The following is a 19470-nucleotide window of genomic DNA, read 5'->3' on the forward strand; positions in this document are numbered from 1 at the left end:
TTGATTGCTCAGTTCAGTTGCCACGTCAAATCTTGGTGTGTTTATTAACCCCATGCTGCGTTCACACCGCAGAAACACTGGTTAGTGATTGGCTGCAGGAAGAAGTTGTTTCCTCACATTGCTTTATGCTGTGGCCTAAACAGCTGGATTAGCACGAGTCACGTGATCAGGGTGGCTCAAGGTAGCGCGTGGCTGAAACTTTGGTCATCTTTTACTCTTAGCAGACAGAAAAAATGTGACACGGACTTGTTGAAGGTCAGCTCAGATCAAAGATTAACAGAAGACAAAACTGCTTCTACAACATGAAGTGTGTCAGGGTCATAGCTGTATTTCTGGGACTAGTCGGTGCTGTATGTTCCTCTGGGAGTAGACATCACGTTCCCAGCATCTAGTTCACTACCGAAATGTGCGTAATTGCCCTAGAGTTTCCTCGTTCAGCTCGAAATCAACCGCCTTCACTGTCTTTGTTTTATTCTGTTGAATCCTACATGTTTTTTTTTAATGGCTTTTTTTTCCATAAGTGCTAAACTACATAAGGCATTTAATTAGACAACAGAACAATTTAAACAAAAAAATGATATGGGAAAAGTATAGAATAAGTAATATAAATGAGTTAAGATCGATATCAATTAAAGGGGACATATTATGAGAAATGCACTTTTTAATGTCTTTTAAACATAAATATGTGTCCCCAGTGTGTCTACAAACCCTCAAACTATGAGAAAAGATCATCCTCTCTCTGTTTCTTCTGCATCATCTTTCAGTAAATATGAGTAAAAACGCTCTATTTAGTGTTGGCCCCCGCTTGTGATGTCACACTTATCACTCATATGACCTTGCTCAGCGTTAGTATGCTGCTCATCTAGTATGTTTCCCCTTCGGAGATGGCAGAGGAGATACTAAAATGGAGAGTTCAGAAAGAGGCTGAACAGAGCAGGATGTAGTATGACAGGATGAGAACAATAATGTGCATTTTGAACATTACAGCATGTAAACATAGTAGTAGTAGGACCATCAAATACAAATATGACCCTGAGAATGTGCAGAATATGTCTCTAACAGAGGAAGGAAAGAGAACAAACATAAAAATTGATGGTGATAACTGCTCAGACATAAGAAACCATGCATGAAAGCATGCAGGAAGTCACTCACAACCTTGTGTTTTGGGCTTTTTGCAGCGCCCTAGTAGTAGGATATTCCAAACTGTAAAAGAGATTTCTGATCTCAATGGGACTTCCTGGTTAAATAAAGGTAAAATAAAATAAAAAACAATCTATAAACAAACCATTAAGCAGAAGAAGGAAGTGGAAACACTGCAGAGAGGTGTTGCCATAGAAATGGCAAAATAAGGGCCTTTGTGGCACTTTGACATGAGTCGGTCTATAGCACGTCTGCAGCATTTTCATTGCATTGAAATGCCAAGTTTAAAAAATTGTTTCACACAATCCTCTTTGTCAAAACCTGATGTCTACATCACCAACAATGCAACTCAACCTCAGAAAGTTCGGTCAGAGATTCGGATGTGTTAGTAACAGCTAATGTAATATCAATCTGCCAGCCTTAAGCACAGCTGAGGAGTGGGTTACAGATGTCTAAACCGACTTTAATGTGTAAAATCTGTGCAGTTCCACTTTACAGCAAAGACTGGTGATAGCTGCTTGGCTCTTTAGTATGCAGTGTTGAGTAGGGTGCACTATAGTTGCTTCATGATGCCCCTTTGTGTGTTTAAATCAGAGGTTAATGGGACAGTGCAGCTTGTGTGTGTGCATGCTTCGAAGCGACTCCCTCTTAGTCCAGAGCTGTGGTAATTAGAACCTCTTCACCTGTTGGCTGTGACCTTTCACCTTTGACCCTTAAAGAGGACACCTTCATCCTCCCTTCTCAGGTTTTATGACAGATTCTCTCGTATCCAGTGTTCCCAAAGTGGGGTTCAAGACCCTGATAGTGAAAATAGATAAAGTCATTAAGTTAATGATAGAGACAGAAGATAAAAACTGTGTACATCTACATGTCATTGGGCTTTTATAAGCGCTTTCCACTTTCTGTCCCTCCTCTTCTTCTGCCTCCCTCCTTCCCTCTTACTGTACCTCTTGTCCTGTAAACAGAGAGGTGAGAGTCACTCTCTTTAATGAGCTCAAAGTCCACATACACACACACACACACAAACACATCGCTGTGACCTTGGCTCTTCTTGTGTCATGTTATTGGTTTGGTTTGTAGCACTGAGTTTATCTGAGCATGGTATGAATACATGATACACTACAGCAGTTAAATTCCTTACTCACATACATCATGAATTCTGCTGTTTTGCAAGTTTGATAAGGAACCTAAACAAAATATCGAATATAAGAGGTGGCAATTAGAAAATCACTAGAGTTTAAATGATTACGTTCACAGAAGTAGAGCATATTTAAAATGAACTTTTCAAACAAACTAAGCTCCCAGTTTGACACAGTTGTGTGTGTGAGTTTATCAGTGATCCTTCTGGGGAAAACAGAGTAAAGCTCTGCAGAGGAAAACCAGTTTCCACCTGCTGGTTCAAACAAGAAACTGCAATATACTCTGCTGAGTTTTTGGTTCAAATTCCACTATTAAAATACATTTAAATATGTATCATTATAGGAATGCAACAGCAAAATATGCATAAATCAAAAGCGACACGAAAAGCAGCCTTTTATAAAGACTATAAAGAGCAAAGATTAGCTGTTTTCTCTTGAAAACTTTCACTTACCATTCAAATGAATGACTGGAATTCCTCCATGTTAGACCAATCAGTCACAGAGGCAACAATCATAACTTGTAACTGGAGGGAAAACTAGCTTAGAAAGATAAGAGACTATGAATAGCACAGAGATAAGAGCTGTGGCCAAGTGAGGTGATTGTGAAGGACTTTCGTGCTGCGGTAAATCTGCTGCCAAAGGGAAGCTATTGATCGGCTTCTTTTAGCCCTGCATGGACACACACACACACACACACACACACAGCGTATTAGCTCGTTCGTCGTGCTATTTAAAGATAAGGGCCTCGATCAAGCCTCTGTATCAGACCATTTACTGATAAGGCAGGAATTGAATGGCCTGTATGTAAATATTAACAGGAGCCAATCAGATTCAAGTGGACAGCTTAGTGTTTCATTTTACAGCACTTTTTAATACCCTGAAATGCAACGTATTGCATTTGAAAGGACATGTTGAGATTGTTAGGATTGCACTCATAATGAAAACCTTCCAGTAGGTCAGGGTATTGTTTGAAATATTGATACCGAAGTAATCAATAACAGCTTTTCATTTACTAGCGATTCATTTAACTAAAGATGCTAAACTTAACTAAAGTTTTTATTAAAGTCTCAAAAATGTAAAAGGAATCACAAGAATAAAACATGAAATACAATCATTTTAGCAGCAGTACAGCTTAACATAACAATAAAACACCATCATTAACCAAGTGCTTTGTGTAAAATGTATTTATTTTTCCATTCAACCTCACCTTTGCACCTTTACACGCAATAGAGACAAATGGTTTGGACGGGAAACTCTCTGCTGCTCACATGTACACACAGCTCTGTGTTTACCCTGAGGCATTGATATGAAACCATTAAAACCAAACTATTGTCAGGCTGCTCACCATAGTAACCTGCACACTGTTGTACTTGATCACACACACACACACACACACACACACACACCTTTTTAAAAGTTGTATTTACTCTCCCTGTTATCACTCCCACAGAACGGCTGTCATGCAACACACACACATGCGAATTTCAGAATTTACAGTCACTCGTAAAGTTTCATTACAGTTTGTTTTCACAGCTGAAAGAGCTGTCTCACACTCGCACACGCACACAGATGAAGTGTATGCATCATAGAAGGAAGTGACTGCCTGTTACAGGAAGTCAGCGTGCCACAGGGGAGCGTTATTCCCAAGTCATGAACTGCATAAGCCACCAACTTTAAAGCTACAACAGTAAACCTTGCTGGGATGAATGACGGTCATAAAACACATTTTGAAATAACGAAGCTGCTTTAAAGGACTGAGCGGTCTTCAGGCACGTTTTGTTGTTTTCCCTCTATCCTCGGAGTCCTTTCATGAGTGCAAAGCAGCAAAAGAGACTCGATATTTAGACTATCTAAATGCATCAAAGTGTAGAAATATGTTTTCCAGATCGGCCTGAAAATGTCTAGTTGAATCCAGTGGATGTGAGTAGATGCACTTGCAGTGAGATAGAGAATAGATCCAGTAGCCGTGTGAGCCTGAATGCACGGTGTGCCTCCTCAAACACTGACTGTGTGTGTGTTTATGAAGGCATAAAGTGCACGAGAAGCCTCCAGTAGTTGAGCTGCTGTAGACTTGTGTGTGAACATGTTATTTTAATAATTTCTCTCTGTGCTTCTTTGCGTGGCACTGACTCTGTGTCTCTCTGTCTCCCCCTGCAGGGCTTGAGGAACAAGCCAAAGAAGACAGGACATGTCAAACCAGACCTTATAGACGTGGACTTGGTTAGAGGTGAGAAAACACGTGTGTGTGTGTGTGTGCGTGTGTGCGTGTGTGTGTGCGTGCGTGCGTGCGTGCGTGCGTGTGCAAACTTCCTTTCCATCGAGCTAATTAGATTAGTTTCCAGACTGTCTTTCTAAAGCTAAAACCACATAGACACACATCGTCTGCTTAACATAAAACACACACAAATGAACACGAGATACCAGCATCGCCGTGCCAACCTCCTGTCACCGTTAATCCTCACTCTTTCTGTCTTCATCTCTCTATCTGCGCTCTCATCTCTTCGTATCTGTCTCATATTCATCACATTTTCAATTATTCATCACATCAGTCAAATTTACCCTCACTGTTATTTCATCGCACGGGAAGACATGTAGATAATCAAGAAAGTAACACAGGAAGAGATTAGATCAACAGAAAGAGGGAGATGGAGGAAGAGAAAGATCCGCTGGACTGAAAGGAAGGAAGAGGTGTCAGAAGGAAGGTGCAAAAGATAAAAAGAAATACACTGCCGTAATGTGACTCCAGGATGTATTAAATGATGCGCTTTTCTGCTCACCACAGAGTCATTTCGCTTAATTACTTAATTTAAGTGTGTGAATGTGTATTTACTCTGTTCCTTTCGCAGGTTCGGCGTTTGCTAAGGCCAAACCAGAGAGTCCGTGGACGTCACTGACCAGGAAAGGCATCGTCAGAGTCGTCTTCTTCCCGTTCTTTTATCGCTGGTGGATCCAGGTCACCTCTCGAGCCATTTTCCTCTTACTGCTGGCTCTCTATCTGCTGCAAGGTGTGTGTGTTTGATGTATTGGAAACACCAAATTTCTCCAAAACTGCGCACCAAAGTCTGTGTCATTAAACATGAGAAATAGGTCATACAGTTAATGGAGTATTAAGGTTGAACTGTTCCTCAGCGAGATGCGTGTCTGGCGTGCTGTTTTTCTTTAGAACACACATGTGGTCCACAATATCTCAGTACTCAAAGGCTACTCCCGCCCACAGAGCTGCACAAACACTTTCAAGACCACTGAACAGTGTTTTCCACCACCTACATCACGATGCCCTTTTCAGCCCTGACAAAAACAGGCTGATATTTTTGTTTTCATCTGTCTCTCCAACCCTGCACCCTTCCTGCTCACTTCCCCCGCAGACAGCATAAAAACACACACACACCCTCTCTTTGATTTAATACTACAGTAAAGGTAACTCAAATCCTCATCAGAGGTTTTTGGAGATCCAGACCTCTTGGAGAAATATTTGGATCTGCAACAAATAGATTTTTGACATCATTCGTCATAGAGGGATCGTAGTTATATACACATCACATGTAGGTAAAAGACTATTGGAAATCCATAAAACTGAAACCAGTAACGTCTGCACACTGCCTCCAACACACAAATGAACAATATTCCAATCCCAGTTGGATTCTCGTCAGGTCAAAACAGAGCTCATTTTGACCTTGTGAAGCAGAGTTTGGTGTTGTGCAGGTTTAAACAATAAACAACCCTCTATCCTGCAGTGGCAGCAGCACTCCTGTACGTGACCATCCCTCAGCCTCATGGGATACCGGCCACCGAGGTGTTCGGAGCCATCTGGCTCATGTTGCTGCTGGGCACCGTCCACTGTCAGATCGTCTCCACCAGGACCCCGAAGCCCGCCTCTAGCAGCGGGGGGAAGAGACGCAGGTAACGACTGGGAAAAGAAAAGAGGGAATTGAAGAAAAAGAGATAAACTATGAATTCTGTTTGGGGAAAATAGTGCAGAAAATGAAATGGAAAGAGAGGAGGAGAAGGAATGGAGCAATGAAGCAAAGGACAGAAAATGAGAAGCAGGAATAGATAATTAATACACATGATGAAAGAATATGAAAACATTAGAGCTCACTGCACTCAGAAGGTCCCTCTGGAGTGTGACTCTGGAACTGATAAAGACGTTGGAAATGGAGATAACAAGAAACAGATGGAGGAAGAAACAAATCAATGAATTCATATTTTGCTCCTGGATTGCATTTGTCCTCACTTTGTGCTCTCTGCTGCACTCAGTCAGCTTCTTCTACTAAAAAAAGTCAAACTGAATAGAAGCATGTTTATCATGGAGATATTTTTAGACAGTTTTCAACACCCACCAGACTCTCCACAGCTTTGAGACTTAATTTAGTTTTTTTTAATCTTTCTAAATGTATGTATTTCTGACTGTTATTTATTTGATTCTTTATAGGATATTTGTATTTTATATAGATGGCATTTTTACTCCTTTCCAGGCAGAAAATTAGGCATTTTTTATTCCTACGAGGTGGATTCTTAAAGTCTTTTGTTTGATAATAAGTCATGAAATATTTATCGTAAAGCATTTGTGTCATGAGGAAATTTCTCCATGATAAATCTAATGTCAGCTGTTAAAAGCAAATGTTATTCAGGTGTGTGAAAGTAGAAAGTAGCTTGCTTTACTTGGTGTGTTTTGCAGTTGTTAGACTTGCAGTTTGTGATTTTCTCTCTGGTGTAAAGCTTGACAGAGTGTGGCTGCTGTTTCTGGGGCATAATGATGTAAAAACAATTTTCAGACTCTCGGAAAGAAAATTGTACCATGCCACAGTTTTGGAAAGGGTTTTTGGAGGTTTTTGAGGTTGGGGCAGCGAGGTCTCTTTTAGTTCAAGGACAATTAAGGAAAAACCATGAAAAGGGTACAAGTTGTTTCTGGTCCTTTGTACATCTTTCTGTATCTGTCTTTCTCTTTCTTATAGACATTTCACCCCATAGAAACCATGCAAAATCATTCTCTAGGGCAGGACATGCATATATCATCTGCTGGCAGGCCACTTTACAAAACATGAAAAGGGCTACTGACACTTGAAAATACCTGTTTGGTTACCACTGTTTTAAAGTAAAATTTTACTGATATTTGTTTACCTGCTAACATGCCTTGAAGTCACAGACCAGATTTACTAGCAGCACTTTTTTTTTTTTACGACAGTCATTTCCATCTCATGATTCAAAAGCAGCAAATAATGTAGTTTATTCTTTGACCAGTAATAGATGAGGGCCTTTAAGAACATCCTCTTTATTCTTCCTTTTAATTGGAAACCAAAACACCAAAGTCCTGTCCTTCACCCCTCCTCTATATGTCCTATATTTATGACCAAATCTTTAAAAAAAAATCCAACTTTTTCATTAATAACCTGCAAAAGTCGACATTGAACTTAAGGATAAAGGTTAAAATGTGATGCTTCCTAATCGCGTCTTAAAATCTGGGACATGGGCTTCACCCTTGTTTACCTGATTAGATTTTATAAAACATGGGCATACTTAAGTGTCTTGATTGTTACTCATAATTTAATGTCTTTGATATGAATAGTCAGTGATCATCACTGAAAATCTGTTAGTCACCCCTGATTGTGTCTTTAGATTTCATTTTCTCTGGGTAATGTTGGAAGGCTATTAGATTTAACTCACGTTTAAAGTTTTGAAAATTTTAAAGGAAATATCTACTTTTGCAGAATATCAACCTAAAAGAGGATTTTTTTGGTAGGATTTTAACTGTGTCAGCCTCTGTGTCCAGCGGGTGTCTGAGTTTTAGTTGTCAGTGCTGCTCTTTGAAACATGGCACTGTTTCTCGCTTCTGCACAAGTTAAAATCTATTTTTAACTGGTAGCAAGCACATGAAAAATGTACTTCAATAAGAAAATGGAGCCAGGTTCCCGATGGACACACCGCTGTAGTTTCAAGTCTTCTTAGTCTCCACATCCGCTCTAAGTCTCTCTCCACCCTCTATTCTTTCCAAACTGAAGGAAGTTGAGGAAGGCATCTCAGATGGAGGTGCATAGGGAAGGCGACGGGTCTAGCACTACCGATAACACACAGGAGGGGGCGCCACACTCCCACTCAGCCAGCACCACATACAGCCTGGGCGCTCTCTTCCAAGATTTCTGGCATGATATCTGTAAAGCTGGGTGTGTATTTTCGTTTCCCACCTTCCTAAAACTAGATGATGTACAAAGCCACTGCTGGGGTTCAGTCCACAAGAGGATCCAAAATGGATTGGAAACAATTATTTTCATGGTAAATTCAGTAAAATCCAAATCTGTAAATATATCAAAAGACAAAATGAGTTGAAATGAACTGAATCCCAGCCTCGGCTCAGACCCAACCTGGACTTCATCAGCTGCAGCATCCTCTGTTAACACACTGATTAACAAAGATGTTGGTCTGATTTTAAAACATTGATCTGACCTGCTGGTTAATTTCTCAGACATCTACTGTCAATATTAAGCCCAGCTGGTTTATTGTTATCTGTACAACTGCTGATCCTTGTGCTAACTTAAAAGCAACCAAAGCGATCTTTGTTGTTTGGCACCAGTGTTTTCAGTGAAGACAGGAGGGATTTTGCAGCTGATTTTGAAGTGCATGACCTGCTGACTGAGCTGTGTTCAAAAGAAGCATGGGGCATTCATTTTTACCAAGATAAAAAAAAAGAAAATCTACCAATTAATCAACCACCAGAAAGATTTTCAAGATAAATCTTTTCCTCTTTGAAACAATTTGAAGTATATGATTAGAATTTTATCATAACGTTAGCCTTGTGCTCCTACTTTGACCAGCTTTCAGCAGACTGCAACAGTGTGGAACGTCTCTGAACACTAAATAACTCTTGATTTGGGTGCTTCACTTATTGATTATGTGCCACACTCACTTCAGCACTCATTACAAGACACTTCCACCCCTGTCATAGTTTTACTCAGTGATCCATTCATTAATCCTCTCATTTACTTACTTGTTTACTTTTTTTAAACTTTATTTAGAGTTCCTATTTGTGATCAAATCAAATGCAACTTAGGTGACCAATTACACAAGGTACAAGACTTGATGCTCAGTGCTGTGATCCCTAATTCATACACTCATTGACTTTTTAAGTGTTTTATGCAACAGTCTCTCCCCAATATTGGCTTTCATTTAGTATGAATGTTCCACAGTGTTGTGTTAAATGCATCCTGTTGCATGTCTGCTTCTGAGCCTGAACTTCATTACTGGTAAACTCACCACCCTGCAGTGCTTCTATCTAAATATCTGTCTGTCTCGATCCTATACATGTCCATCTTTTTCTGCCGATCACCCCCTACTCCACCCTCCTCCCTTCCTCCTTCAGGTCAAAGAAGTCCAAGCTGTCCATCGACAAGTCGACAGAGACAGACAACGGCTACGTGTCGCTGGACGGCCGGGTGACCAATCGCAGCAGCGAGGAGGGGCTCCAGCTCCACGAGCAGCGATGTGATTCGCTAAACAGGGCTGACGAGACGTGCTGGAACTCTCACATCCAGCCCGCACACACTCATGCACCCCGCAGCACGGGACTGATGCTGGCAAGCAGCAATAAGGTGATGCATCAGACCACAGACAGAAGTACTGTTTGACTGTTAACCACTACAAAATGTGCATTTCTCCGGGATTTGGCTGACGTGTGTGTGTGTGTGTGTGTGTGTGTGTGTGTGTTTTAGGAGCCAGCATCAGATGAGGCGTCCAGTGAGGAGGACCATGAGGCGTCCTACAGCGCCCTCCGCAGGGGAGTTGAAAGAATGAACAGTGACTGTACACTCAGAAACCGCAAGAATACACATCACTACAAGAAACACTACGCTGTGGAGGTAAACACACAGGTCAATCAGTTCATGTCAGAAAAATGAATGACTAAAGGGGACTTAGATGTCATTTTTATTTTTTTTTACAAATTAACAATCCACTCTTCGGTGTGTGTCAGGACGTCCCCAAGTCCGGCACCAGCTGCAGCTCCAGATGTTCTAGTCTGAGGACTCAGGACTCGGAGAGCACCCGGCACGAGTCCGAGACAGAGGACCTGATGTGGGAAGACTTCCTGCACTGTGCAGAGTGCAGATCATCCTGCACCTCAGAGACAGGTCCGAAGAACAGAGCAACACCAAATGCATACAGCTAAGCCTGTGCAGATAATCTGTGGGAGTTTGTATCGAAACTAATACCGCGACACGTTTCCTTCACAGAGGGAGAAGGAGGAGGGACGCCCGTCTGTCCGCCTGCTAAAAAGGAATACAGAGACGACCCTTTCCATCAGGTCTGTGAACCCTTATTAAATAAAGTTTTGATGATTAGCAGTTCTAAATATTTATAGAAATCTAAATAAAAACTGGCCTTAATTTGACTGAAAAGTGAGGGATTTTTTTCACATCTAGGTTACATATAACTGTTATTTCAACAGCATCTAAATAACTATATTCAATTTGTATCCATGACCTGCCCCACACTAAAGAAGGCCACTGAAACCTCTAAAAAGGTTATTTTTTGGTGGTTGCAGTAAACGTGCAGGTCAATAATAACAGAGATGTTGTGGTGTATATGTTCCTGTCATCAGGGTCACGTTCCCTGGCTGCACAGCTCCAATCCCGGGCTGGAGAGAGTGAGCGCCATAGTGTGGGAGGGAAACGAGTGCAAGAAGGCCGACATGTCCGTCCTGGAGATCAGCGGCATGATCATGAACAGAGTGAGTTACTAAATCAATGCATACTTTTCATGTTTATTCTTCCAACATGTCAGAGAAGGGTTGAAGGATTAAAAAACTAATGTAGTAACCACATTACTTTTTTCCCCCTCTTCCTCCCCGGCCCCCAGGTGAACCTCTACACTCCTGGTATTGGTTACCAGGTCTTTGGGAACCTGGTTGCAGTGAGTCTCGGCCTTACGCCTTTTGCATACAGGTACTGCTGGTGTAACATAACATCTCCCAACACGTGAAGCCTAGGGGTAAAATAACTTTACTCACATATGTTTTTGTCCCTCTCCTGCAGGCTGGCTCAGTACCGTGACTTGGACCAGCTGACCACACTCTCAGCCAATGAGCTGATCTCTGTGGCACTGGGAGGCGGGTCTGGATCAGATGCATTGGTCATCACCATGGTCACACTCAGCTTCCTGGTGCGCGTTTGCCTTATATGGCTCTTCTTCTTCCTGCTCAGCGTAGCAGAGAGAACCTACAAACAGGTGAGCCTCTGAAATTCTGAATAATTATTTTTAATGGAGTCGCTGGAAGATATTTTTAAACCTTGGTCATATTTTTACATATTTTGGGTTTGAAGTGACTGGTAGGTACAACAAGTTTTGGCACTGGTCTGTAGATGGCCTCTGCCAGCAGCCAAGAACAAACAAGCTACCATTGCCACAACACAGTCCTTTCGTGCATTTCACCCGATCAAAGTATGTTCACTAAAAGTGCTTGTTTTTTCCACTGACAGGCTCAGATTTTTATTCAAAGTGTCTGACAACATTATAAAAAGAGGCCCTGCAGAGACCTGCAGAGATTCTTTGTTTTGGCTAGAAACAGCCGTTATGTTGCAGAGTCAAAGCCACTGACAAAGCTATTGACAAAAACAGTCAATTTAATGGCCTACTTCTGTCTCAGTCAGGTAGTTTATTTGAGTTATTGTGTGACTTTGGTGCTTTAAAGCGGTTGTCCGGATCCAACACAATATTTTTGTGACGCACAATAAAACAAACAAAATAACTGATTGAGGCAGCAGTAGACCAACCACTCCCATTTCTGCAAGGTAAAATTACTATTTTTATCAATGGAGTCCGGTGGGGTTGAATAGTGCCTGTTAATTACAAGTAGTTTTAGTGGACATAATTTGATTGGGCATAGTTGCTGTGAAGGATTACAGCCTGTTCACCGTACCAACCAGTCATTTGTTGCCCAAACTATGTAAAACTTGGGCCCAGGTTTAAGAACAATTAGCCTTTAAGCATGAAACATTGTTTGATACTTAAGTGTGAACCTCTGCAGTATTTAACTCCCCTTTATTTATCTGTTTACGTTCATATGTGTGTTTCAGAGGCTACTGTTCGCCAAGCTGTTTGGTCACCTGACTTCAGCCCGCAGAGCCAGGAAGTCCGAAGTGCCCCATTTTAGACTGAAGAAAGTTCAGAACATCAAGATGTGGCTGTCGCTACGCTCCTACCTCAAGGTGACCTCACTGATGATATTTACACTATAGCTGCATTCATCTGTGACATCACTTCCCTTTTCAAAATTAATATTTACAAATGTGTCCGTTCGTTTTGGACACACTCACAATGATAATGAACAATAATAATGTAATGGATTTACTGACACAGTAACTGTTGCACTCGCAGAGACGGGGTCCTCAGCGTTCAGTGGATGTGATCGTGTCGTCCGCCTTCCTGCTCACGCTGTCTGTCGTCTTCATCTGCTGTGCTCAGGTAACTTCTGAGAGTCAGTTCATCAAAACGTTACAGCTGTGATGTTCTTTGAGTGCGATCACAATAATCCGGTTATCTTTGTGGTCTCTACTCTGAACAATGTTCACTGGCATTTAGATTTGTAGAAGAAACTTAAGCTGAGCAGTGTTGATTAAGCATCGTTCATTTTTGATGCATTTTTACTCATAAAGCCACAGTTTACTGAGTTTTTACGTAATTATTATGGTCTTTCTTGAAATCTCAGTGAAGAGTGGAGCATTGTTGTTTCACGCCCAGTCATCTCAGAACCCCATGATGCACTGCTGTCCCCTCAGTGTCTTTTTTCATGTTACCACTCGGTGGCGCCAAAATCACTTGTTTTCAAATTCTCAACATCCTGGTTGTCAAGACCATCAGAAAGTCTTGACGCCTGAAAACGAATAAAAAGCAACATAAGCCTGATCGATGCATTTTTCTCTCCTCCTGTAGTTGCTCCACGTCCATGAAACGTTCCTGGAGTGTCACTATAACTGGGAGCTGGTGATCTGGTGCTCCAGTCTGTCCCTGTTCCTGCTCAGGTTCGTCACTCTGGGCTCAGAGACCAGCAAGAAGTACAGTAACACCTCCATACTGCTCACTGAACAGGTACACACACACACACACACACACACACACACACACACACACACACACACACACACACGGACAATAACTACACAGCAGACATATCTTCAACACTGACATTGATCCATTTTGTGTTTGACAGATCAACCTGTATCTGAAGATGGAGAAGAAGCCAAACAAGAAAGAGGAGCTGACGCTGGTCAACAATGTCTTAAAACTGGCTACCAAACTACTGAAGGTACGACTCCTTTAAAACTCTAATCCAACAGCTGTGGCTGCTCCAGAATCTGCACTCAGTCTTTTTTTTAATGAATTTATAAACCTGCTTCATAATGTCTCTCTTTCTCTCTCCAGGAGTTGGACGCTCCTTTCAGGCTGTACGGTCTGACCATGAACCCTCTGCTCTACAACATCACCCAGGTGGTCATCCTGTCCGCCGTGTCGGGAGTCATATCCGACCTGTTAGGATTTAACCTGAAGGTGAGTGTGTGTGTGTGAGACAGTGAGGTTTCTGGGTATCATTATGCCGTTTTACATGTCATCATTTGGTTGAAACGTTAGGAAGCCCTCTGTCTATAATGTGAGCGATTAGTGCCAGCAAGTAGCTACAGTGCTAAAGAAACTGGACTGTAACAGGTAACAGGTACTTTGCAAGTATCAAAAATACAAAAGACTCATCATGTTGTCAGATCAGAGCCTCCTTTACTCAGATTAGAGTATAATTTTACATTATGGTGAAGCTGAAGATTTGTGTTTTAATCCTGTTTCTGTCGTCCTGCTCACAGCTGTGGAAGATCAAATCGTGACAGTGGACGGAGGGACGGCGTCGACCTTCACTCTCACTGACCGACTCACTGAACGCTCGTCTGACTGATCGATTTAACGGTCGACTGAACGTTGGTCTCGACATATCCGAGTGCTTTGACCTTCAACGTTCCCACTTTGTGCAATTCACAAGCTATTTATTTACCCACTCAGTGTTTGTACTTAGGGTTTATTTGAATTGTAGTTTGTTTCATTTTTGTGTTCTGCAACACAAACACGATGCTATATTTTACCTGTCTACAACAAGTGTTAGTATTATTACAAGCATAAGTTATTATGTTTAACGTGATGGTTTAGGTTCTCAGCTGCATTTGCGACAGTTCAGTTCACAAATCTGAAGGCTAATTATTAAGCTGACCATGGGGCAAAAATCTTTTTATTGTAATTTTTGTGTTTTATTGGCTTCGACTGAAAGTTCTTATTATTTATATGTTGAGTGAGTCTCAAAACAAAACTTCAAACTCTGTTACGACTTTAAAACTCGTTTTAAAAATACATAGTCCAATGAGTCCATTGAAACATTTCCTTGAGGGGACAGTAAATGCTTTAAACCACAGAGGTGGTGCAGAAACTGCACTAAAATTAACAATAAATTTGGTGTAATTCCTGATATGTGACAAATAAGAAAGTAAAGGTGTCTTTTTTTAGTTCTCAGAATCTCAGTTCCTGAAAATTAACCTCTGCTCCCCGATCATACGAGCACATCTGTTAATGGATTTAACAGCGTAGTTGATTTATATGAAAATATTGTCCCAGTGTTACGTTCTCGCCGGGAAAAGGTGAAAAGCCGGACGACATCAGCACTGCAAAGTAACAATCATCCAGTTAATGGAAATAACAGAACGTGGAGGTGACATTTACACCTCAGTCTCATAAAATCAAAACATCCCTTTTAGTATTTTTTATTTTTTTTTGTGTAAGTTTTAATTTTACAACTTGTATCTGTGGGTCTGACAGTATTTCCAGCAATACGTGTGTTGGTACTAACGCGTCCTCTCTGGTTCAGGACAATTTTGTACAACGTCCGTTAAAATGTGCAGAAAATGAATGAGATTTGGTTCAAGCTACTTCTGTTACGAGAAGATTAGGACACTTGCCTATTCCCTGCAAGAAGAACCTTCTTCCTACACAAACCCTCTGCTCACAATCCCATAATGCAGTGGGTCACATTTTCTAGTTGGTGTTAGTGTCCACAATATCAGCGTACTTTTGACTCTAGTGTAAACTATTGAGTGTCTGACTGGTCTACAATGGTGAATATGGGAGAGTCCAGTCTAGAAGTAGCTCCATTCTAAAAAATAATAAATAAATAAATGATTTTTAGAGCAACAATGTGTTAATTTTCATGAAGAACACTATGTTAACTAAATTTGGCTTTTTGGAGCAGTCCTGACAAAAAAAGTGACATTTTAGAGGAATCTTCTAGTACAGTGGCTGTGTTGCAGTGTAGCCGAACACTGTGTCAGATCTGTGTCCTGCATATCGAACCGTTTTTAGACCGTCTGATTGGTCGGTTTGTGTCAGTCAGGATCAGACAGCCCCGTCAGTCCAGTTTAGAGATCCAGTGGATCTTTTTGTATAAAATTAGATAACATTTAACGTCTGCCTGTCACAGATTTCTGAACACTGCAGTTAAAACAGGCGTGGATGTGGGTGAAGATTTGCACTTTAAAAACAGATTTAAAATGGAAGAAAAATAAGTTACATCTTGTGTCAATGTCAAGTTTTTTTTGTACCTCACCTGCTTGTCACAGTCACAGGTGTGTGCTGTCCAAGCGAATGTTCGCTCTGAATTTAGATAAACGTGTGTCGACAATTCACGTCTCTCTGTGAAATAATCCTACACGGTACGTGAAGTTATCACGCCCACAGAAAACACCGTCAGCTTGACACAAGGTGTTAATGAAACTAACTTCATTCATGGAAATGCTAGCATAATCATCTTCATCAGTGTGTTCGAGGAGGAAGACCAAAGTGCTTGATTACTGTTTGTTCTTGTTTGTCTGCTGGAAAAAGAATTTATTTGCAGCATAATGCTTTAAGGTCTATTTGTTTCCCTTTGGAAATACTTTAAGCTGTATTTTTGTTTTCTTTTTGCTCTTTTATCTTTCGTTTATAAAGGTTGTTTCTCTCGTTTTACTGTTTTTAAGGAACAAAGAAGCTTGACATGTATGGATGAACGTGAATCTAGCTGAAGGACTCAATGTTGTGATTTTCTGTTTTCAAAGAGTCTGAAGATTTAGATTTAGGTTTTTTTGTGAACTATTCTGTCCGCAAGGTCAACATTTTGTAAGAAAAATAAAAAGAAATGGCTGACTCACTCACTGTTTGTCTTATTTAATTACTTTTTTAGTTACTTTGCAAATGTAGTTACTTTTTAGTTACTTTTTGAAATTCAAACTATTTTTGAAAGTAAATAAGTTTTTTTTTTTTTGAAAAGTAACAAAGTAACTATTTTTGAAAGTAACTGGTTAATTTCAGAAAAATAACAAAAGTAACAAAAATTACCATTTGAAAAGTAACTAAAAATTAAACTTTAAAAGTAAATAGAAGGTAACTATTTTTAAGTGTAACTAAAAAGATTTTTTAAAAAGACTTTTTGAACTAAAATGTATTTTATTTATTTATATAGCGCAATTCCTAACAGAGTTATCAGTGGCAGGAAGAAACCTCGAACGGGACCAGGCTCAGATGTGGGCGGCTTTCTGAGAAAACAAACAGGGTACAGCCAACATACTAACAGCAGCTCTAGTGCTGACAACAGGAATGTGACTAATAAATTAGCAGTGTGGTGCCGTTGGAAAACATGACGAGTGGCTGACGATCCGCAGCAGTGATTCATGAAGCTAAAAAGAAGAAGAAAGTAACGTTTTTGGTAAAGTTACTAAAAAGTAACTTAAAAAGTAACTAAATTTGCAAAGTAACTAAAAAAGTAACTTTTTTAGCAAAGTAACTAAAAAAGTAACTGAATTTGCAAAGTAACTAAAAAAGTAACTTTTTTGGCAAAGTAACTAAAAAAGTAACTAAATTTGCAAAGTAACTAAAAAAGTAACTTTTTTGGCAAAGTAACTAAAAAAGTAATTTTAGTTACTTTGCAAATTTCGTTACTTTTTTAGTTACTTTGCTAAAAAAGTTACTTTTTTAGTTACTTTGCAAATTTAGTTACTTTTTTAGTTACTTTGCCAGAAAAGTTAATTTCTCAGTTATTTTGCAAATTCAGTTACTTTTTTAGTTACTTTGCAAATTCAGTTTATTTTTTTAGTTACTTGCCAAAAAAGTTTTCTGGCAAAAGTTCCTTTTTATAGACGGATGTAGTCCATGTCCAGGTAACTACAAAGTGTAGATTGATACTTATCAATCTATCAATCAATCTTCATCCATATTGCGCCAATTCCTAACAGCGCTATCTCAAGGCATAAAGAGCAGGTCTAGACCAAACTCTTTAATTAAGAGAGTTCAAAATTAAGGATTCAAGAATCCCCACATGAGCAGCATCAGATAATATAATCATTAGGCAACAGTGGCAGGAAGAAACCTCGAACAGGACCAGGCTCAGATGTGGGCGGCTTTCTGTCAGGGTCCGTGTTGGGTGGAGGTTGGACGGAGAGAGAAAACAAACAGGGTACAGCCAACATACTAACAGCAGCTCTAGTGCTGACAACAGGAATGTGACTAATAAATTAGCAGTGTGGTGCCGTTGAAAAACATGACGAGTGGCTGACGATCCGCAGCAGTGATTCATGAAGCTTTAAAGAAGAAGAAAGTAACGTTTTTGGTAAAGTTACTAAAAAGTAACTTTTTTGACAAAGTAACTGAAAAAGTAACTAAATTTGCAAAGTAACTAAAAAAGTAACTTTTTAGCAAAGTAACTAAAAAAGTAACTAAATTTGCAAAGTAACTAAAAAAGTAACTTTTTTGGCAAAGTAACTAAAAAAGTAATTTTAGTTACTTTGCAAATTTCGTTACTTTTTTAGTTACTTTGCTAAAAAAGTTACTTTTTTAGTTACTTTGCAAATTTAGTTACTTTTTTAGTTACTTTGCCAGAAAAGTTAATTTCTCAGTTACTTTGCAAATTCAGTTAATTTTTTTAGTTACTTGCCAAAAAAGTTTTCTGGCAAAAGTTCCTTTTTATGGACGGATGTAGTCCATGTCCAGGTAACTACAAAGTGTAGATTGATACTTATCAATCTATCAATCAATCTTCATCCATATTGCGCCAATTCCTAACAGCGCTATCTCAAGGCATAAAGAGCAGGTCTAGACCAAACTCTTTAATTAAGAGAGTTCAAAATTAAGGATTCAAGAATCCCCACATGAGCAGCATCAGATAATATAATTATTAGGCAACAGTGGCAGGAAGAAACCTCGAACAGGACCAGGCTCAGATGTGGGCGGCTTTCTGTCAGGGTCCGTGTTGGGTGGAGGTTGGACAGAGAGAGAAAACAAACAGGGTACAGCCAACATACTAACAGCAGCTCTAGTGCTGACAACAGGACTGTGACTAATAAATTAGCAGTGTGGTGCCGTTGGAAAACATGACGAGTGGCTGACGATCCGCAGCAGTGATTCATGAAGCTAGTAAAGTAACGTTTTTGGTAAAGTTACTAAAAAGTAACTTTTTTGACAAAGTAACTTAAAAAGTAACTAAATTTGCAAAGTAACTAAAAAAGTAACTTTTTTAGCTAAATTTGCTAAATTTAACTAAATTTGCAAAGTAACTAAAAAAGTAACTTTTTTGGCAAAGTAACTAAAAAAGTAATTTTAGTTACTTTGCAAATTTCGTTACTTTTTTAGTTACTTTGCAAATTTAGTTACTTTTTTAGTTACTTTGCTAAAAAAGTTACTTTTTTAGTTACACTTAAAAAAGTTACTTTTTAGTTACACTTAAAAAAAGTTACTTTCCATTTACTTTTAAAAATGTTCAATTTCTAGTTACTTTTCAAAAGGTAATTTTTTAGTTACTTTTGAAAATAGTTACTTTTTTATTTTTCTGAAATTAACCAGTTACTTTCAAAAATAGTTACTTTTTAGTTCTTCTACAATAAGTGACTTCGTAGTTACCTGGACATGAACTACATCCGTCCATGTTGGAGTTCAGTTCTTTTGTTGTTTATGAATAATTTTATGGGAATCTTTTTTAAAAAGGTTATATTACATATAGAATTTTAATAATAAAGTAACTTTTAGTTGCTTTAGAAAAGTTACTTTTGCGTTACTTTTACAAACAGTAACTTTTTAGTGGTAATCAGAGGAACAACATACAGCTTCTTAAATCAGGTACTCACACTAAACACCAATGAGACAGACCGAC

The 19470-nt window shown here is 39.5% G+C and overlaps 1 protein-coding gene across 2 annotated transcripts in view; it reads left to right on the top strand.

Moving 5' to 3' along the window:
• LOC139221743 (protein PHTF2-like) overlaps window positions 1-16479 on the top strand; it is a 40610-nt gene extending 24131 nt beyond the window's left edge. The window contains exons 5-21 of one of the 2 annotated variants that reach the window (XM_070853667.1): window positions 4437-4506; window positions 5126-5284; window positions 6014-6179; window positions 8279-8440; window positions 9634-9862; window positions 9983-10129; window positions 10243-10399; window positions 10502-10572; window positions 10870-10998; window positions 11127-11212; window positions 11303-11495; window positions 12344-12475; window positions 12645-12731; window positions 13200-13355; window positions 13477-13572; window positions 13689-13814; window positions 14120-16479. In XM_070853667.1, the coding sequence (XP_070709768.1) occupies window positions 4437-4506; window positions 5126-5284; window positions 6014-6179; window positions 8279-8440; window positions 9634-9862; window positions 9983-10129; window positions 10243-10399; window positions 10502-10572; window positions 10870-10998; window positions 11127-11212; window positions 11303-11495; window positions 12344-12475; window positions 12645-12731; window positions 13200-13355; window positions 13477-13572; window positions 13689-13814; window positions 14120-14140 (2187 nt within the window). In that variant the 3' untranslated portion in view covers window positions 14141-16479. The remainder of the gene's footprint in view (window positions 1-4436; window positions 4507-5125; window positions 5285-6013; window positions 6180-8278; window positions 8441-9633; window positions 9863-9982; window positions 10130-10242; window positions 10400-10501; window positions 10573-10869; window positions 10999-11126; window positions 11213-11302; window positions 11496-12343; window positions 12476-12644; window positions 12732-13199; window positions 13356-13476; window positions 13573-13688; window positions 13815-14119) is intronic. The other variant, XM_070853668.1, reaches the window with a different exon arrangement.
• The last annotated feature ends 2991 nt before the right edge of the window (window positions 16480-19470 follow it).

Source organism: Pempheris klunzingeri, chromosome 22 (genome assembly GCF_042242105.1).
Source record: "Pempheris klunzingeri isolate RE-2024b chromosome 22, fPemKlu1.hap1, whole genome shotgun sequence".
Classification (NCBI taxonomy): Eukaryota; Metazoa; Chordata; class Actinopteri; order Acropomatiformes; family Pempheridae; genus Pempheris; species Pempheris klunzingeri.